This window comes from Topomyia yanbarensis, unplaced genomic scaffold (assembly GCF_030247195.1).
Source record: "Topomyia yanbarensis strain Yona2022 unplaced genomic scaffold, ASM3024719v1 HiC_scaffold_230, whole genome shotgun sequence".
NCBI lineage: Eukaryota > Metazoa > Arthropoda > Insecta > Diptera > Culicidae > Topomyia > Topomyia yanbarensis.
Window position 1 is genome coordinate 5,831 of NW_026683416.1, and position 21,529 is coordinate 27,359.

The following is a 21,529-nucleotide window of genomic DNA, read 5'->3' on the forward strand; positions in this document are numbered from 1 at the left end:
TTAACAAGTAGAGCGACTGATTAGGTGCTATTTTTCTTTTTATGGAATGGATTTCCAGTAAGACGAAAAAAACCACTAGCAAGAGATCTCAAGTAGAAGCAGAAGCACCAAAATGCCGATGTGTCTTTTCAGAGGTACCAAAGGGAATTCTTCGAGTCCCGGATTGAATGACGATTTAAGCCAAGGAGAAGCGCTGGTAATCATTGTTTCATCGATATTGACGACGTACTCTTGGGAGATTTAAAGAACCATCAAAAGGTACAATTGGGAGATTCGACTATATTAAGTTTTGTTTGACACATTCCGATTGAGGATGAGTATATGTTGCAGTTATGGTTGCGGTCAGTCGTTACTGCGATCTAGAGCATAGTGAAAATCGAAGACTGAATAGATAGAAATATATTAGGCTTACACGAGAAAAACCAGGACAAATCAAGCATTTTCCTCGACTTCCCAGGACACCAGGACAGACAATGCAAAACCAGGACATGTCCTGGGAAACCAGGATGTATGGTCACCCTAGTACTGTCTCAATTCTATGGATAATAATAATGAGGTTTCCACACAACTGAACAATATTCCAGAGTTAATCGAACGAGTGAGCAGTAGAGAGATTTCAAGCAGTAAATATCTGAAAAGTGCTTAGATATTCTCATTATGAACCCCAAACAGCGTGATGCCTTTGCCACAATATAGCTGATATGCTGTTTAAACGTCAGTTGTTCATCGAGAAAAACTCCGAGATCTTTTACACAATTCGCTCTGTCAATCGTGGATTCAGCTAGACAGTAATCGAATCGAATTGGCGTTTTTTTCCTCGAGAACGTAATGACCGGTTGAACTCGCACCATTCCGCAAAGGTTACCAGTTGGCGTTGAAGGAAAGCTGCATCATCAGTATTCCGGATTCTATGGTATAACTTGAGATCGTCGGCGAAAGACAACCGTGGTCCTTCTAAACCAAAGTTGACGTCATTGAAATATAGAAGAAAAATCAATGAACCGAGATGGCTGCCTTGCGGAATACCAGCAAAGCAAAGCAACTCTACGGATACACAATCACCTATCTTGACTGCTAGACGACGATCACTGAGATACGATTGCATCCAACGGAGAATATTAGTACCTATCCGACTTTGCCACTGTAATAGCGTGATTAATCTTGTTAAATGCAGCTGAAAGGTCCGTGTATATAACGTCAGTTTGAAGGCCGTCCGACATGGCATCTGTAATATATGTTGTGAACGACAGAAGATTCGTAGATGTTGAACGTTTCGGCATAAATCCATTCTGAGTCTCGGAAATATACTGCTTGCAGTGGCTGGAGATGGGTTCCAACACAGCCATTTCAAACAGCTTAGGAACTGCGCTTAGCGTTATAATACCACGGTAGTTGTCAACTACTTTTTTGTCACCTTTTTTGTGAACTGGAAATATGAAGGAGGATTTCCAGAGTTCGGGAAATACTCCGGTTGTTAGCGACAATTTAAACAGATGACAAAAAGGGGTTCAATTAGACCGGCAGAGCATTTTTTTAGAATAATAGTTGGTATACCATCTGGGCCTACCGAGGTTGAAGCCTTCATTTTGCCAATCGCCAGTTGCACCATATTATTGTCGATATTGATAGAGTTCAACGACTGGTATGATTGAGGTACATTGAGAGCCGCGGTGTCAGTTTCTCGTTGGAGAAAACACTCGCGAACTTTTCAGAGAATAGTTGGCAAATCGCCTGTAAACTAGAGCTCATACGTCCTCCATAGCTCATCGTTGAAGGCAACCCGGATTCCTTTCTTTGCTCGTTTACATGCTTCCAGAATGTTTTAGGTTCGGACTTCAACTTACTTCGATGTCTTTTTATAGACTTGGTTAACATGAACGTAGTGTTGTCGCAGCACGTAGCCCCCAAACTTGGAGTACTTCTTCAGAGCGGCTCTTTTAGTCGCTTTTAACCGTCTCAGTTCGGCTGTGTGCCACGCTGGGTGCTTAGATTGAAGACCACTTCTTTTGGGTACATAGCGATCGATAGCATAGCTCATAACATTGGAGAAGGTCTGCACTGCAACGTTGACATCATCATTGTCGAGAATTTCAGTCCAGTATGATGCTATTGTAGTCGGCTTTTCTAAAATTATAGCTGACGGTGTCAGAAGCATTGCAGTCATGCCACAGACTAACAGACATAACACTATGAGGGAATTCCTTCAAAAAACATCGATCCGACAATTTTCCCAGAACACTAGCTCCACCTTTTATTCACAGTCCCAATCACTCATTTACTGGTGGGTTACCCCTCAGGTTTGGGAACAATTTTTCACTAGTGATCTATCCCCCATATGCTTGTTCATATGTCAGTGGCGCCATAATTTCAAATGTGGCCACAGTCCCAACTACAAATATATTTAAAATGACCGTTAAAGCGAGCGAAGCTTTGTTTTTGAGTGTTATGTCTGTTAGTCTGTGGTCATGCTTCACTCGAATCGCTTCAAGCACTATATGCAGGGGAGGGTGGTGTCTAACAGTCTTTACCAGGGGGAACGGTGCTGCGGTAACATTTGGCGCGTAGTCAGATTTGCTCGAAAAACAGAGATCAAGGATTCTGTTGTTCTCGTTCACCACATTATTCGTTTGGCCCAGCAGATTTAGACTGTAGCAGTCAAGCAAACTGGTTATACCATCATGAAAAGATGACAGTTCGGGATCAGCGAACATAAATTCGTCAGAAACAGAGCGCCGTTTTAATCCGGAGAAATTGAAATCGCCAACAATCAGGATCGCATTAACCGGACTTGCTTGAGCGGAAATCCGTTCCAGTGACTCAGTATGTGAATCAATCAATGTCGAATCACGAGTGCGGATCGGTGGAAGATAAACCACGCAAAGAAAAAGTGCGTAGCCAGCCAGTTTGATTCGCACCCACACCTGCTTGACACAGACCCCCAAAGTATCGTCAATCAGTTGCGCTTTCAATCGACAATGGATAGCCACAAGTACCCCGCCGCCGGTAGCCTTGAGACTGTTGCGTGAGCTGCGATCAGTACGGAAAACATCGTAGTTGGCACCAAATGCTTGCACTGACAGAGTGCTATCGCTAAGCCACGTCTCTGTGAGGGCGATTATGTCGAAGCATTCATCCGAACTTGCTATCAAATACTCGTCGATTCCTGAATTCATACCGCCGGCATTCTGGTAATACATTTGTATAGGTTTGGATGCTGCGGTTGACTGGAAGCGAGAAGCTGATCAGTGCTTGCTTTACCAAAATCAGATTCGTACTTGCCGTTGGTATCGATTTGGAAGACCCCTTCACCACTCCTGCACACAGGACCGGGACGACTGGTGAACGCTGGCTGCAATGGCTCGACTGTGGCAGGGAGATCAAGGGCTTCCATTGAGCTAGCTGCAGTGCATCCCAGGGTGCGATGAGTCATACCAGCATAGCATAGAGTGCTTAGTCCTTCTGTGATCGTTGTATAGTTGCATAGTTTAAAGAATCGCCACAAGGCAGCGATAGTGTGCCAAGTGAATTTAAATTGGAAATTATGATCACGTTTTATTCAGTGAACTGTTCTCAGAGTCATGTCTGGTAGGTCTGTGATTATATATTTTCCCATTAGAAAATCATTCCAGCTGCAGAAACGGTCATGGACCATGGAGGTATTCATCGTCCACAAATAATAGAGAAAAATAATAACTATTTACATGTTAATTTAATCTTAAGTCAAAATGTCAGATATAGTATACCAAAGTTTTGATAATATTTTGTAGATGTGATGCGTTGTGATGTTTTTCCAAGTCGACTGTAGTTAGCATCTTTTTCCAATGCCAAACCTCATATCTACACTCTCGGCTGCAATACAGTACGTGAAATATATCACAACTACAAACCCGTTTCTCAAAACGTCACAGTAAAATGTACCATCTACAAACGGTGTTGCCAAGACCACATATGTAAAACAGCATAATAGCAAAGGTGATCGGCAAAATGTAATAAAATAATAGTTATCAATTATCTCTCTATTATCTTCGCGAAAAAACATGTAATATGCTTATGCGATCCTGTAATGAGTAAAAAGAATTAATAGCCTTCTGTGTGCTTTAATTGTTAAATAAATTTAAAAGTTGCAAGGAAATTTTCGCACGCGATTTTCTCCGTTTGACGTTTCTGTTAGATATGCTGTAACGAAAAAAAGCTCTAGAAATATGTCGTATCCAACTTTTTACGTGCCACAATGGCGGTCTAAATTGTTCAGTTCGTAATACGCTTATTGGCCCTTTTTTACAATAATCGTTTACACCAGCTTGACAGCAACGCCCAATTGAAAATGTCGGGCGTTCATTGAATAAACATCTAACGCATTGGCCTAACGTAGGATGATTTAATCTCACTGGGCGGTTGACGTAAACGATTATTGTCAAAAAAGGGCCATTGAACGTATTACGAACTGAACAATTTAGACCGCCATTATGGCACGTAAAAAGCTGGATTCACGTGGAATTTGTTTGAATTTAGTTTGAAACACCACATGAAATGCGTTTTAATGGATTTCCATGTGACATTCAAAGGGAATCATTTCTTTTACTTTCTAATACTATGTTCAGACTACAGAGTTAAAACACGTTATAATAATTAGTAACAAGAAAAACATCATCAAGATAGCGTTAAAATACTTTTAACTCGTAGTTTGAATGCACTATAACATGAAAACGCACATGAAAATGATTTTTAATAGCATATGGTTCTATATCAGGTAGATTAATACCCTGTCAAAAAAATGTTTCTTGAGGTCGTGATATGGAGATGGCGCTGCTGTTGAAAAAATGCTTTACTTGGATCGATTATGTGAAGCGTCTCGTACTTTTTTTTACAGGGTTTGTTTACTTCGTCACAAAAATGCGTTCGAAAACCGTTTAATTTGTATAGCCATTAATCAACAGATAAAAATACCAAAAAGCATTTTTTATTAGAACTATTGTAATAGTTCGGTGTGTTTATTATTAAAACATAAACTTGTTCGTGTAAACTTCCATCTAATTTCACAAATTGATAGTTTAACAACTCATCCCTCGTCATGGAAGACGATCTGAACAAACTGTCCAGCAACATAATCACTAATTTAGATAGAATTAATCGCATTCTCAGCACTGGTCGTTTACAGTCCAAACTTTTGTCAGACCTGAAACTACCGGATCGTCTTCTCGCGCTGGTCCAGCAAGAATGGACACCGACCTCAGATGTACGAACCGTAGATCCGTCCAACCGCCTGTCCGTGGAGGACGTCGATTTACTTTTCAACAAAATTCGTCAACGCCCTGCCGGGGGAACAGCTTCCCGGGTAAACCGAAATCTGACACAAAAGAAGACGGTTCCGTTGCAACAGTCACGAATTCTGAACGAAACCAATCTGGCCAACGGCCAGTCCGGGTCGCTGACCAATTTGTGCGACAGTAGCAAACTAGCCATGAAGAGTGTTGATGTGGAGGCGTTGGTAAAATCATTGAAGCAATCGGCAGAAGCTCTTGGACGAATTGAAAATCGCTGTCTGGAACAGATAGATTTTGATCGGGTGGAGCGATTCAATAGAAGAGAGTGCGCCAAAATTCGAGATACTATCCAAGACATCGAAGTAATGGTGCAGGATTTGGAAAAGTTTGTGGCCTGCGAACAAAACACTGATGGCGAAAGAAAGGAACTGCTGACTGAAAGATTGGTTGGGCTGCTCAGAGATTTGGCGGAGGTAATTAAGACACAAAAAAGAAAGCCTTTTAAGTGATTAATGTAATTTTTTTCGTTTCAGACTATGTCGCAAGTGGTTTTTATAAAAAACAATGAGTACATTCCGGACATGAGTAAGTCGCTTGTTCTAGATTCTTTTCCACTAGCCGAGTGCCTCGATGACGTTAATGAAAACATACGTCGGAATAAATTGTATCAATGAAATTTTTAAACTAGTTCTAAGGTTTCACCGTATTGTATATGTAAAAGAAATGGTATTTGTAATTTAAGAAATGGCTATTATTTGAGATCATGTATGTTTTGCTTCATTAACCTTAGTTCCATTTTAAGTTTTTGTTTTTTCAGCTTTAGTAGCTGAGTTTCTTCTCGCAGTTTGTCTCTTCGAGCCCGCAACACATCTAGTTGTGCTCGCACTATTTGATTATTTGCACCACAGGTAAAACAAGTCACAGGTTTCCACCTTGCCCGTTTCCTGTTTGCAACGCTTTTGGGTATTACGGGATCATCCAGGAATTCAAAAACATAGTCATGATTTGTATAATCATTTTGAATTGAGCCTGAAACCATTTGATCGTCTTTTGAATTGTTTACGTATGCGTTCATGCCACTTGAGTTGTCATTCAATAAACGCTCCTCCGTTGTATCTGTGCAATGAGATGCCACATCAGATTGTGGGGATTTTTCTACTTCTAGTTTCATATGTAGCTCGACTGATGAAACTCTCGGAAAGTATGAACCGTTTTTGTTTATATATTCCTTTAGCTCTGCAACCAATTCCAAACTTCTTTTGGTGTCAAGTATCATTCGCTCAAAGCACGAGTTTTTCCGCAATGAGGCTGCTAAATTAAAAAGATCTTTGGTAGTAAGCTCCTTGCCGTTTTTCAGGCGTACATACTCCCTGATCAGTTTCTTATCAATGTTGTGAAAAAGAAGCACCAATACTTCGTGTTTCATTCCCGCCGAAAGCTTTTTATTGTGAGCCAGATTTTTATTTATCTCTTCAGTGACCTCGTGGTTATGTACGTTTGATGTGCCCATCACTACCAACTGTTGGCCACACTTGGACGCGCGCAGGGCAATATATGCCGGACAGTCATTCCGAAGCGTGGATCGCCTAAAGATATAATAAAAAATTTAAAACGATACAATCAAAACATTTTCAACATACACTCTCTTCGTTCCGGTTGACTTAGTAGTAAAGCGCTGGCCCCCAAAGATACACGAATACCGCACAGAATAGTACCGGAGGGCTGCGGCAATCGGACGTGCTGTCTTGAGGGCGGCTCCTTCAATAGTTCGTGAGTCTCGACGCCAGTAGTGTACAAAATCGTTCGCACTGTGCCGTTCCAGTCTGGCAATGAACTGCTCGTATGAGCTAAAACATTCGCCCTGGCGAAAGCTATGCTCGCTCTCAACAAGCACTAACGGCAGTTCCATATCGATGTTTTCGTTATTAGCGTTGATATTATTTTAAGCGATAATAATGCAAAATCTCGTTCTTTTGACACTCACGCAAACATTTTGTTTTGTTACGAAAAACTGGTAGAAAACGAAAAAAAACATTTGAAACCTGTTTATGAAGAATAATGTGAAGCTATTATTTTAGAGTTTGATAGACAGAGGGCATCTTGAGATTGAAAGAAGTCCTAGCCAAACATATGAAAAGGGCCGATCTGCGAAACGTAAACATTGAGAGAATTGCAAAAGCAAAAGTTTGGTCAGATTTATTATAATCCTATTTAGAAAATTGATACTTATTTCGTTTTACACCGAAGAATAGAAGAATACTCGAACAATTTGAACAATCGTTTATAGCAAACGAAAGAAGAAAGTTTTCTCTTTCGTTGACTGCTATACATCGTGCCTGGGCCAGTGGTGCAAATTTTCATTTTCAAATGCCAACTTCTAGTTCAATTCAACCCCAACTGTGATTCAAAATCAAAGCCTCCCACTTTCAAGTTGGTGGGATTTTCATGACCAAACCGTACGTCTTCATTTCAAATTGATGCTTTTTCATTCACTAACCAAAGTTGTCATGTGCTCTGTAGATGCCAGTTTAGGTCAAATGTTGGAATGTTATGCGTTTTCAAGCTTACATGAACAGCAAGAAGTATGTTCAGAATAGTTTTGCTTGAAAAACCTAGTCGATACCCCAGTAGAGTGATATGCACAGGGTCGATGAAATTGAAAATGATTGGAAAATGATTGAGCAGCTCGGCTGTTTGAATGAATGATGCCAACTAAAGACTGCAAATTGAATATAGTAGGGCATGATTTGAGATTTGTCTTTCCTTCAAGTCAAAACTACTTGTTGAAAATTTGCAGCTCTGGCCCGGGCGATAATGGTTGCTCCAGAATTTCTCCTCAAAGTAAATTTTGACTTTTGAGCCCTAATTATATGTTTGTCGAGAATTAAGTAAAGTCTAATTTGATGGTCAGATTGGCCTCATTGAGCATCGTAAAATCACTATTACTATATTCCTCCCTAATGAGGACAAAATGGGTAAACACTAAACTTTCTCCCAAAGGCGAAAATTTTCGGTGAAACCACTCTTTGTACGTGAAGGGCACGAATCCTAACTTAATAAAGTCATGGGTGCGTTTTGACTTCGTCTCATCAGAAACCGACACTAACTTATTGTCGGAATAGATTAGCTCCGGCTTGTCGCTAAGTCCCTAAACACTATTTATGTTTTCAACCAAACGACTGGTCAAGTGTAATGTCCCGATAGACTAGAAGTTCTGTTAAGCCGATGAGACACAGCGAAGCCGAATCTTGTCTATTCCGACAATAAGTTAGTGTTGGTTTCTGATGAGGCGAAGTCAAAACGCACCTATGACTTTATTAAGTTAGGATTTGTGCCCTTCACGCGCAATGAATGGTTACACAAAAATTTTCGCCTTTGGGAGAAAAATTGGTGGTTACCAAATTTTTCCTCCGTGGGGAGGAATATAGCATAGGGATCATCCATAAATGACGTAGCATTATATGGGGGAGGGGGAAGTTTTGTGATGATGTGTGACGACAGGGAGGTAGGGTGTCATGTCATGCTACGTAGCTTTTTTAAAGAGGAATAACTAACATCATTTTTCATTTTTTTTTAAATTTACGTTGACAAGGTGGGGGGGGGGGGGGGGGAATTACCGTCAAGCTACGTAATTACCAGGGGGATATTTAGAGGTTTTGAAAGGGTGTTGAAAATCACTCAAAAATGCTACGTCATTTATGGATGGTCCCATAGTGCTTTCGTATTAGCCTGCTAAGCCAAGACAAGTTTCGGCTTCGCTGTGTCTCAACGGCTTCACAGAACTTCTAGTCTAACGGAACATCACGTTTGACCAGTCGTTTTATTGAAAACATAAATAGTGTTTCAGTTTTGGGATTTAGCGCCAAGCCGGCGCTAAGCTATTCCGAAACTAAGTTAGCGTCGGTTTCTGATGAGACCAAATCGTAACGCTCCCTTGACTTTATCGTAAAATATTTGTCCTGCATGTACGTTATGGAAAAGCTGGGCTTAGACCCAGTTAACTATTTCATGCCCAACTTTTTTCTAGTGCATGTAGGGTTTCGAAGCTATTTCCTTGAAAACGGTGGGGCCAAAAAACTCGAACAACTTTTTTTTCATAAAGGTACCACCTACCTTTATGAGATTTCCTTGCAGTGCTAGAAGCTGCTCAATTTTTACCTTCCAATGCTCACTACAATTCTCCTAGAGTATTTACAATAGTCCAATTGCGTGGAAAACGTAGCCAAAAATAGTCTAAATTGATAAGTTTTATCAGTTTTTACTAATATTGCAACATAATAAAGTTGTATGAAAAATTCATTTTCCATCGCAAACGTAAACGGTCCCTGGCAGCACTGCTCCATCGGAGTTCAATCAGACTAATGACAATAACTTCAGTTCTAGAGCTGATCCTTATAACTGTTAATACTCAAATGAAAGCCAATAGACATATTTATTAGCCATACTTGTTTTTGTGAGCAAATCTTGCCTAAATCAAAAGTTTTAGTTGTTTAAAAACGTTGTTGTCCACAAACAACATGTGCATGAATGGGTTAAATCCATTTCGGTTCGCAATCCTGAATGGAGTCAGTATGGATTCCAACTCAAATGTAATAACCGACTCCGACACAATCGTTTTCGGATTCGTTTGTAGCATTTGAGCTGGAATCCATACTGACTTTATTCAGGATTCCGAATGGTTTGAACAGGGATCAGTTGTAGTTACGACTAATTCATAGAGTAGGTTTTGAGCTGCTTTTATAAGCCTTTTACAATCAGTTCAATAATCCTTTATAATCCTGTTAAAATGAGTGTATTGCTAGATAGGCCACATTTTGCGCATAAGTTTTTCTATTCCCGTTAAAAAAGAAATGATGCTGAATTATTTGGTGAGGAAAACAAAAATATTTTGCACTACCAAAACCAGTTGAGGTGAGGTATTTTCTGAGGAAAAGCAAATAAAATTCCTTTGGTTTGACTTTGCATGTGGTTGTAAATGAACTTTCAGTTTTTTTGTTCAGGTTTTCGATAGAAGAAAAATTTCGCATTCAATTTTTGCAGATAGTTAAAACCAACCTAGTTCTCCTGTCATGGGAATGAGCAGACCGAGCACCATTTCAGATTACGCACCTGCGACTCTTTTTGTACCAATCAACGAAAACTGGTTGCAGATGGTAAAGAAAATCAGACGAAATATCTGTAATTCTATAGGACAGTCGTGAAGTCTATAGAATTAGATCTACATCATCGAAGTACAGCAGATACATCAACAGTATCAGGTACCTTCCATGCGGTATTTGTTGACGTTGATGCATTGAGACATTCACCGAAACAAACACGCCGCACCAACTGCTTACTAAAGGCCGCTCTAGGGTTGTCAGCAAGTTTTTGGTGTAACTAGTACTTGTGTTTGCTATTTGCGGTAGTGAAAAGCTTCCCATTTCGGTTTAAACAAAAGGACAATTTTTAAAACAGAATTTGATTGATAAGTATTGCTCATTGATGAAACTGTAATCTAAAAAGAAAGTTTTGAATTTTGCTGAACGTGGTGAATTTGGCATTACTTGCATCAACCGGCACAAAACGTTTCATAACGCAAGGCTGATTTTTGGAACAACTTGTGTTCTCAGTCAGCCCTTTGTTATGCAAATTTGCGATATTGTGAAAGATTGGCAAAGCGCGGTGTTTCATGAAGGGCTGCCGTTCCTTTCGATCGGGAAAGGCCGGGTGAATTTTTGGGCAAATGCGCTAATAAATGTGGGTATCTGGAAATGTCTCTCTTGAGGTAGGATCGAAACTACTACAGGAATTATCATTGATTAAAAATATCTGCATTACGAATGTTACATCGTGGTTCGATTTACCAAAAGCTGAATATTGATTGTTAGTTTATCTGAACATTCCGTACTCGTTATTGTGCTGGATGTAGGATATTGTAGGATGTTTGAAACAGAAAGTAAGTTGCTGTCAAACATCCGACGTGAAGCCACCAAGGTATTGCTGTCAGTGAGCCTTACGAGGTTCTATAATGACCAGCTCGAAAAATTTCGAGACAGCGAAGAAGTAATTCGATAGTTCTTGACGTCTCACATAATGCCCTTTTATGGACTGGAAACATGTTCGCGGATTTCTAGTAGTCCATCCTACGATAGAAGTATCCCGAACAAATGAAAGCCCATAGTGATTCCATGGTCGTGGTTCAATGGCACCCCCACTGCATGGTGTTTTGATAGTGTTTTTAATGGGATCGACCCATCAAAACACCATCACCATGGTCCGGTTGATCCCACATAAAAACCATATTTTGGTGTATTTATGGATGATTGAGACCATCTTATGATGTTTTCATGGTTGTGAAACTTGGCACGGATAATATTTATGGTCTTTTTAAGAGGTTGTATGGTGTCTAAGCCTATGAGAATTTGCTCGGGATGCCACTAGTAAGAGATGCTCGTAAGGGACGATCCATAAATGATGTAGCATTTTTTGAGCGATTTTTAACACCCCCTCCCCCATCGTAGCATTTTGTCACAAACCTCTAAATACCCCCCCCCCCCCCGGTAATTACGTTGTTTGACGGTGATTCTCCCCCCCCTTGACCCCGTAAAATTATTTAAAAATATGAAAAACGATAGTAGTTATTCCCCTTTAAAAAAGCTACGTAGCATGACATGACCACCTACCCCCTGTCGTCACACATCATCACATAATACAAATCTCATCCCTCCCCCATATAATGCTACGTCATTTATGGATGATCCCTAAGATGAGAATAAGCGGAGTCACCAAGCCGTCAATGTGATTCTGTAAAAGTTGTGAACGAAAGCCGCCGAGTTGAAAGACTATTCAAACCAAGAAGAAGTCCAGGTAATTATGAGGTTACCGGAAGTTACTCCGGAGCAAACAAGTAAAAAATACTTGCTCCTTTTTACTCCGGTTTGCTACCAGAAGAAGAAAAATGATAAGAAGAGAGCACAGCAGCGGTTTTCTTTGGAGTACTTCCAGTTTCTTCTGGTACTGGAAAAAAACCTATTGTTCTATCAATATCGATAGCGCCCAGAATTGGGTCCACGACCAGAACCGTTTCGATTTGTTTACGTAGCGATCAGAATGAATGAAGCGAAGATTTTTTTGCCTTGGAAGAGAAACACCAGGACAAAAAAGCAGTTTCCTCGATGTTCCAGGACACCAGGATAGTCTGTTAAACACCAGAACATGTCCTGCCTGGGGAACCAGGACTTACAGACACTTTTTACACAGACTTGCGGAGACAAAACAGTAAAACTAGCAATCATGAATATGTACTGGTTTTGCATGGGCTTCCCTCTTTACTATCCCTCACAATACCATCATGCTTGTTTGGCTGCAGTTTTTGACAGTCTGTTTGACTGCATTTTTTGATACTTCGGTATCCCTGTCAGCAATTTGAACCTAAGACAAGACATGACAATAGAGGAGGAGGTCGTTTTTGTATCAATTTTACATCAGAATGGTCCAGTCACTATTGGTTGATTTTGACTTTGCACCGTACGCAATTGCAGGGATAGCGAAATGATGTTTGGCAGTGTTGCTATATTTATAGGAAAATAGAGCAAAAATGATTACATTGAACACAGGTATCTGCTACGCCGCCATGATTTCTATGCCAACATCTAAAACGTCGCGTTACGGTCGATCCACAATAAACAATCAATTTCATTCGACACAATTTTGTGATACTCGAGTTTGTTCAATTTGTTGGTGAATCATGGTGAAAAGTTTTTGTTATTCACCGACATATCCAAAACAACACTTTTCATAAATTGGCGGTGCAATATTTAAACTTTTTAACAAACATGCGTGTCTGAATAGTGAAGGTCGAGCTTGGAGCAAAACGAGCAGAACAATTTGAACTGTCAGTGGGGCCCATAACTTGTGTGCCCGCTGAGACTTATGTCAGTTCAATACAAATGGGATAGGGATGCCATATACGTGATTGAACAGAAATTGTGCGCAAAAGTAATACAAGTATCTAATAGAAAAACTCTAGAAAGAGAACTGCGGAGACTCCATTTTGGATCGATTGGATTCGGGTTTATCAGCCTTTCGAGGCCGGCAAACAGAACAACAGAAAGTATCAGCGATGTGCATAAAACAATTTTTCTGTGCGTTTGTAGGCTACGAGACTATATATAGTAATGCAAAGCATACAAAAAATACCTATTCGCAGTCGCAATACGCCTTTTTACTAAACATCGTTATTACATGTTTCTACAGTTCCAAGATACATGAATTGAAGACTTTTTCATTTTGTCCGATCGGCAAAAGGGAACCTCTCTTCATTTACTTTCTTTTCTTCGGTCGATTTCACGTTTGATCTACTTTTTGCATAACAAGCACAGTGAACAGAGATATAAGCTAGTACAAATATTAAAATGAAAATACGTTAAGAATCACCATTGCCTACCGGTTCGCATATGTGAACCACCATTATATCAAAGTTTGAACGCAAGGGCTGTATAGCGATTGCTATTGTCATTGCAAAGCGATAATTTTATATCTTACACGAATTGAAGACTTCACTTGTATGTCAGTTATTCTTCGACAACCTCGTACCGTATTCCATCGATTTCCACCCCAGAATCAACACTGTTCTGGTTATCACGCTCGCTACCAACTATCAAGCACTATGTCTTCTCTTGTCAGAGTTTGTTATTAGTCTGACTTTCGCAGCCTCCTTTTTAAAAGTAACAAACTCCTCTTCCACTGCCCTGCGATCAACGTTAATGATGTCGATGCTCTCTACGAAGCCAAGAAGCATGGGGATCCTTTGCACATCTGTATCTTCGTATCGTAGCTTCGAGCGCTATGTTGAACAATAGATTAGAGACTGCTTCGCCCTTGTTTAATCAAACAAACATCACAAATGCTTCGTTTGACCCATCAGCGGCAGACGAATCAGTTTTGTGAAAAAATCATGCTTAAACATTATCTGCCATAGTTCGTTTCGTTTCACTAAATCGTACGCAGCCTTGAATTTCACAAGCAGATGGTGAGTCCGCAGGTTATTTTCTCGTTATTCATTCACCACTATTAGTGCATCAAGATAAAAAGGCTCGGCAACCCTCGATGTATTAATTTTAATTAGGTTTCAAATAGATGGTCTATTTTAGACAAGGAATGTTTGGTAATTGGTAAGTGTGGTTACCCAATGTGAAAACCCATAACATTACAAACGATACCACCACAGTGAAAGAAAAAACCAAATAAGAAGCATTTGAGCTGCAAAGGGAAAAGATTTATTTTTCGTTCGAAATGACTTGTTCATAAACGTGTTTATCATATTCACTTTATTATGGTGTGTAAATATATGGAGACTTAAAATCATGATTCTTAACGATATCTTCAATTGAAGATAGAATGTACAAAATATTTAACAAAAATGTAGTGGAAAATAATATTTGATCTCAAACATTTGATGACAATCCTTTGGTATTGTTAAGAAAACCGAGCTCACAAAATTCACAATTGAATTTGCACAAACATTTCATTCACGTTTAATAGACTAGGTGTGCATTAGTTTTACAAGTTCAAAGATGCTAATCGGCTCGTATATGGAATTCAGTACCAGTGAGTTAAGAATTCCACAAAAAACTACCTGATAATTAGTGCCAATCCTGATTAAATGTTTATACAATCATCATTTAACAAAATAAACTTATCAATCCTGTATGTATACTGTCTAATGTAGCTGTCGCAGTTAATTCTATTGTGTACTGATTAGGATACAAGAAAGGTAAACTTTCTATTTTCATAGAAGTCTATAAGTTTTTGGGCTTTCATATCCATATTTTGATATTGCGATTACAACAAAGCCGAATAAGGTGTTTAAATAGCAAGTGATTTTTTCGTTAATGTAAGTGTAGATAATATGCTTGCATTGAATGTTATCTATGACTAATAATTGCAATGTTTGTTTAGAAATCCAATTTTAAGAAAAACCGCTTACTGTAATCTACACGCAAATCGATAGTACGTTTCTTAAGCGGCTAACCGTCAACATCGCTTCACCTTGTTACAACCAGGTCGATCACGCCTGGGGAACTCCCTGAGGAGACGGTGTATCCAACTTTCTTCGATTATTGCGCCGTCCAATTAGTATAACCACCTCTCCAGTTTTGATCGATTTGAACACATTGATCGCCTCCTGGTGTGACAATCCTTGGAATGCTTTCCCATTCACCGAAAGAATTTCGTCCCCTTCCAGTAGGGTTCCTTTATCGGCAGCCTGCCCATTCGGATAAATGGTTTTCACATAGATTCCCATCGATCCTTTGGGGGAGTCTTTTCCGCCGACGATAGAAAAGCCGAGAGCCTTTGCACCGTTTCCTTTGACAAATCGAGCCTAAAAGATCGAATTTTGTGTTAGGTAAATGTAAATGCTAGTTTAGATATCTAACGACTTACTTGTCGGATGGTGAATGCATTGGGTCCGCTTCGTGGTAGAGTGCAAAATTTACTCTCCTCAATTTCATCCTCATCAAGTTCTTCGTCCTCCTCCGTTGGAGCAGAATTACCGAAATTGTTCAGCTGGTGATGATCCTGCGATTTGGAGAAGGAGACCGCAGATGATTTTGTGATCCCGTCCGTTGAGGCGGAGGATTTCTGTGAGTTGTCGGAAATCTGCAAAAAGAAAATTGGAACGTTAAGGTAATTAAATCTCACATGTGTTTTATTCACAATAAATCAAAATAATTTCTCATGACAACATTCCGACTTAGATTTCCTTAAATGAACAGTTAAGTTTAAGTTTGAAAATTGTGAGCCTAGTTCAAAAAATAGAAGTGGTTGAGCACCACGGTATTTAACTCAACATGCGTTGTCGATTTTCACATTTGGACACCCAATCCGTTACGCTAATCTATCATTACAGAAACACACCCTAACAGAGCCAATGGCACGCGACTAATATTTGCATAGAGGTAGTTATTCTGACTGTTCTGCTTCTTCACCTACACTGACCAATTGACCACGGATTAGATACTTATTCATGCTATGCCACGAACTGGCGGTAACTGTGCTTTGATGGATAGGAATTTCTGTCCATGTTTAAATGGTAACTTTAATTGATACGCCTATTTTGTGTCCACTACTTGAGACATTCATTCATTCAGTCATTCACCCACTCAGTCAGTTAGTCAGTGTGCCAATTGAAAGACAAACCTAATTAGAATATAATTAAAGCTTAGCGGTTTCGACGCCTTTTTCAACTACCGCCATCCGTTGTGGTGGATGTGAATATTTCAACTGCGGAGTGGTCAATTTCGACGGTTTCACCGCTCGATTAGGTCCTTATTATCGCAAATTTGTTTTTAAACCTACAGTGAGGGATCTGAAATTGGGTAGCATTGCAAAAACGTGACAACGTGTAATGTACATTAGAGTGACAAGAAAAAAATGACCCTATCGGTCCACCTCTGAGTCGATTCCTAGTCCCACCAGGAGTACTTGCACCAAATTTGAGGCAAATCGGATAAGTCTAGCTACCGGACCAACGTGCCTGAAGATTGTATGGGATTTTTCGACAATTTACATGGAGAAAACCCACTAACTCGTATTTTCGCCGCTAGGTGGCACTGTGTGCATCGTATTATCACTGTAAGCAAAAATCAGAAAGATAATTTAACTGTCCACAACTTCGTCGAAGACCGCTAGTAAATTCGGCTTTGTTAAAAGAAGTTATTAAACTTTTAGCGATGTCTGAGTCAGTTTTGCATAGTTGTGTATCAGTACTCGAACTGCGTGAATTAAATTTTTTTGTGAAATAATGGTTGGGTTTAGCTCAATAGTATGTTCAGAACAATTATATTAAATAATACGAGTCATGTTTTGGTTAGAACATTTTAGTTCAATATGTTACCGCATAGAGGGCGGCAACACTAACTTTTCAATGGAGAGAGATAGAAATTAGGTGTCCTTCACAAAGTTGTAGAACAGGTATTTTGCAAAAACTCTTCCCAACATGTCGATATTCTATCACTCTTCTAAGAAAAGTTAATGCTGTCGCCCTCTATGCGGCCACAGATGGAACAAAAATTTTTCTAAACTATACAAAACACGTATTATGTACTACAATTCTTCTAAACATACTATTGAGCTAAATCTAACCATTATTTCACAAAAATGTGTGGTTCGTGGGAATCGAGTCCTGATGCACAACCCTACACTGCTAGGCCACATGCAAAACTGACTCAGACATCACTTCGTTAAAATTTTAATAACTTCTTTTAACAAAACCGGATTGACTAGTAGTCTTTGACAAAGTTGTAGACAATTAAGTTATATTTCTTATTTTCACTTACAATGATAATACGATGCATACAGTGCCACCTAGCGGCGAAAATGCGAGCTAGTGGTCTTTCTCAATCTCAAAGCAAAAGCGAGTGTGCGGAAAAAATAATGAAAGTGCTCTTTTTGAATTTACTTGCATGTTTATCCTAGTCTATTGTCTCATTTTCGTTTTCGTAAAGTTCTGTTTTTTGTCGCTCTTTCGACATTTGCGCCTGATTTTGGTGGATCTCACAAATTCTTAGACTGGATAAGGGGCCGTTCATATTCCACGCTGACGAAAAACCTTCATTTTGAACCCGCTCCTCCCCATACGTGGACAAGCGTGGACAATTCCTATACCCCCACCCCTCCCTCCCTACGATGTCCACGTGGACTTTCCAAATTTTCCTTCGTGTTAGACTACTATGGCGAAGAAGGGCAATAAAAATCATTCAAACCATAACAACAGAATATCATACACTTTTTTCGTCTTTTGTGAAATATCCATGGAAATTTCTCATTTCTGAACGATATTATGAGCTTTTATATTTACGTTTCAAAGATTCATCTTAATAACATCAAATTGAACTATGCTATATTTCACCCTAAGGAAGAAAATTTGGTAAAAACCAAAATTTCTCACTAGGGTGAAAATTTGTTGGTAAAAACCAGTCTTTGTACAGCTAATACGCTAATCTATTCCGACAATGTGTTAGTGTCGGTTTCTGATGAGGCGAAGCCGAAACGCAACATAGTATGAAATAAGGATTTGTGCCCTCCTGTACAAAGACTGGTTTTTACCAACAAATTTTCACCCTAGTGAGAAATTTTGGTTTTTACCAAATTTTCCTCCTTAGGGTGAAATATAGCATAGTGCTTTCGCATAGGCCTGCTAAGCCAAGACAAGTTTCGGCTTCACTTGTGTCTCATCGGCATAAACAGAACTTCTGCTCGAACGGGACATCACGTTTGATCAGTCGTTTGATTGAAACACATAGTGTGTTTTAGTTCTAGGGGATTTGCGTCAAGTCGGCGCTAATCTATTCCGACAATGTGTTAGTGTCGGTTTCTGATGAGGCGAAGCCGAAACGCAACATAGTATCAAATTGAAGTAATTTATGGATTCTTGAATTGTCTCGTAATTTCAACTTCAACTTCAATTTCAAATCCAAAATTAGTGGTATTTGACCAAGTCACAGAAAATTGAAATTTTATCGGATTTTGTTTTGCGCGATTTCCTCTGATTTTTGTTGTTGTTAAAGTGGCAATCACCCACTATGCTGTTATAGGCACTTTGGCTATATAAAAATCTTGAAAAAAAATTTGAAGGTAAGCGCTCACACCAATGACGATGCAAATTTATTTCATTTTCTTATAAAAAACAAAAATATAATAAAAAGTCCACGTGGACATTTCCATTACCAACCCGCCCTACTCCCCATGAACAAGCATAGACTTTCTTGTGACCCCTACCTTCCCCTAAATTGTCCACGTGGTATATGGGTGACCCCTAACTAGGCGAAAAATGTTGAGTCCAGTAACGCTTAAAACTTATTATGGCATGAATTTTAAAGTAAAAGGAACACTCGCTCAAACTGCTACTGGAGGGAGTAAGTTCAAGTTTTAAACCTGACCAAAACATCCGTATACACTATACAGACACACGCGCTACAGCGGAAAATGACGAGCTTAGTGGCAGTGCACATCTCAGTTGTGTTATGTCATCCACATAATACCCCTCTATTGAAAACTGTCTAACACTAACCTAAGGCATTCCAAGGATATTTTTGTCTGTGAATATACTACATTGAAACCGATATCTTGTTATATCCGTAAGAATAATTTAGTCCAAACGGACTAACTCCGTTATTGCCAGTATGGTAACGATACCCGAGGTTAGTCATAGTGTTGAGTAAAGATAATACAACTTTATCAACAATTCCTTACGATACTCATCCAATGGCGCTGCAAGTATAATCTTTCTAGGCATCGAATTGAAAGAATTTATTGATTTGTAGAACAAGGAGCTTTGTGATAAACTAAATAAAAAAAATAGTATTCTTACATCAGACAAGTTTCTAATATTGTACATATGACATAACTTCTTTCAATTCAGTTACACAAATATCGAGGCAGGTTGCCATTCATAATTTTAATGAACATCGTTGTCAAGTTACAATTACATCGTTATACATCCAGCATGAAATTAGAGGAAGTGTATCGGTTAGATTTTAAAATCAATCACATTATCCTGACCATGATTCATTATGATGCTTTCAACTGTATTATAGTACCTTTCTTGAATTTCAAAAAAAAACGTTAATGATCATTTTTTTGTTAGCTGACCATACCCTTTCAAATGACACCCATATCGATGATGATTTTCACCATTTTATGGTAAGCGAAAGTCGTCATCTTGGATTTCAAAACGACGTTAAACATCAATTTCCGTGGTCTACTGACTGCTCCCTTTGAAATGACACGCATATTGATCGTGGTTCTCTCTAATATCTTCTAACCAGAAGTCGCCATCTTGGATTTCAAAATGCCGTTAATCATCAATTTTCGATTTATATTGACCAAAGTCTTTCAAATGACATTCATATTGATGATGGTTTTCACTGTTTTGTGGTAACCTAAAGGCGTCATATTGGTGCTACACGGTGCTACAAAATGAATTGAATGTGCTTTTAAAGTGACCTTTTGGTAGGTTGTAGGTCTGGTCAAATACAACACATTTGTTCAATTTAATATACCCTTAAAATCTAGACTTATAGGAGAAAAACTATTTTTCTACGCAGTCATTTTTCAACCGATTTTTAATTCCTTTAGTGTTTTTAAAAGAAGAAGAAATGACCTTTCCAACGGTATTCTATGCTATATTCTTTTGTTGAAAGTACTATGCGGTTTTGGGACAACAATATAAAAGTAACCATTATTTTGGGATGTTATCGCGAAAATTATGAAAATTGCTCAACATTCTTATTAGGAAGCTTCTTTGTTTTAATAAAAATTTAAAGAGAACATTTAATTCCACATCCAATGACTCATTTATGGTCAAAATAGGTTGAAAAATGGCAGAGTTATTAATTTTTTCTCAAATTAGAAATTTGCTCACATGAAGTTTATACTAGGTCACTTGAAAAGTACAAAATCACTGTAGCTCCGTGTAATCGATTTCCGATGTTTAATGACTACCCCATTTCCATATTGACGATGGTTTTCACTGATTTGTGATAAATAAGTTCTGAAACCATTCTTTGGATAAAAATGCAATATTTCTCATCTCAGGGTAAAAGTGGTAAATCTTTACATCCCACTTTTGGGCTAAGATTTTTTTATCGGATTTGCTCTTAAGAGGTTACATACCTTTTTGCGAGAAAAATTTGAAGAAAGTTTGAATTTACGGAAGGGCAAAAAGCAATGATTTTATTACACCAAAGTTATAGTATGTTGTTACTAAATTTTTCAGCGAAAAAAAAACAAGCATTAGTTTCTAAAAATATATCGATAATTGGCGGAGTTATGACCTTTTAGCCGAAACCCTTTTTTAATTAAGAGGCTTTCGGTTATCACTATGGAAGACCAATTGATCAACTGTAATCCTAAAACTCATAAAATTCCATTAGTGCAGGAGCAATCCTCGTATTTTAACGATTAGTTGAATAAATAATAATTTTGTCCTCCATTCGGGAACATTTTCCTTAAAAAATTCGGTGTTTCAAGCTCTAAAAACTGTATTCCAAAAAATATTACCCATACAACAAAAAATTATGCATAAAAAAGGAATCGTTAAGGTGCGAGAATTATTAAGATCCATTGAAAAAAAGATGGGTGGGTAATGTCAGAGACATAACCGGAGTGAAGTAGAATACACTTTAGACCGGTAAATTCTGCTCTGGAATAAGCAATTTCTATGCGATTTTGTCGACTTTAGCACATTCATAGTTTATTTGGAGTATGTTTGGAATTATCAA

At 38.8% G+C, this 21,529-nt stretch overlaps 3 protein-coding genes across 3 annotated transcripts; 1 reads left to right on the forward strand and 2 right to left on the reverse strand.

Moving 5' to 3' along the window:
• Window positions 1–4,894: 4,894 nt before the first annotated feature.
• On the forward strand, window positions 4,895–6,009 carry LOC131695009 (uncharacterized). Its single transcript, XM_058983545.1, has 2 exons — window positions 4,895–5,737; window positions 5,798–6,009. The coding sequence occupies exons 1-2, from the start codon at window positions 5,072–5,074 to the stop codon at window positions 5,936–5,938; spliced, it is 807 nt and encodes a 268-aa protein (XP_058839528.1). The 5' UTR covers window positions 4,895–5,071; the 3' UTR covers window positions 5,939–6,009.
• LOC131695008 (uncharacterized) lies at window positions 6,007–7,267 on the reverse strand. The gene is made up of 2 exons (XM_058983544.1): window positions 6,905–7,267; window positions 6,007–6,850 (listed from the first exon to the last, which is right to left on the reverse strand). The coding sequence occupies exons 1-2, from the start codon at window positions 7,171–7,173 to the stop codon at window positions 6,016–6,018; spliced, it is 1,104 nt and encodes a 367-aa protein (XP_058839527.1). The 5' UTR covers window positions 7,174–7,267; the 3' UTR covers window positions 6,007–6,015.
• Window positions 7,268–14,510: 7,243 nt separating this feature from the next.
• LOC131695007 (pro-interleukin-16-like) lies at window positions 14,511–15,905 on the reverse strand (the record flags this gene model as incomplete). Its single annotated transcript, XM_058983543.1, has 2 exons — window positions 14,511–15,627; window positions 15,690–15,905. Coding segments are annotated over 2 exons (531 nt in total), but the record flags the coding sequence as incomplete, so codon positions are not given.
• Between the last annotated feature and the right edge of the window lie 5,624 nt (window positions 15,906–21,529).

Coding starts and splice junctions, on each gene's coding strand:
- LOC131695009 (XM_058983545.1), top strand. CDS start 5,072: ATGGAAGACGATCTGAACAAACTGTCCAGCAACATAATCACTAATTTA. Junction 5,738..5,797: donor TGCTCAGAGATTTGGCGGAG/GTAATTAAGACA, acceptor TTTTCGTTTCAG/ACTATGTCGCAAGTGGTTTT.
- LOC131695008 (XM_058983544.1), bottom strand. CDS start 7,173: ATGGAACTGCCGTTAGTGCTTGTTGAGAGCGAGCATAGCTTTCGCCAG. Junction 6,851..6,904: donor TCAACCGGAACGAAGAGAGT/GTATGTTGAAAA, acceptor TTATATCTTTAG/GCGATCCACGCTTCGGAATG.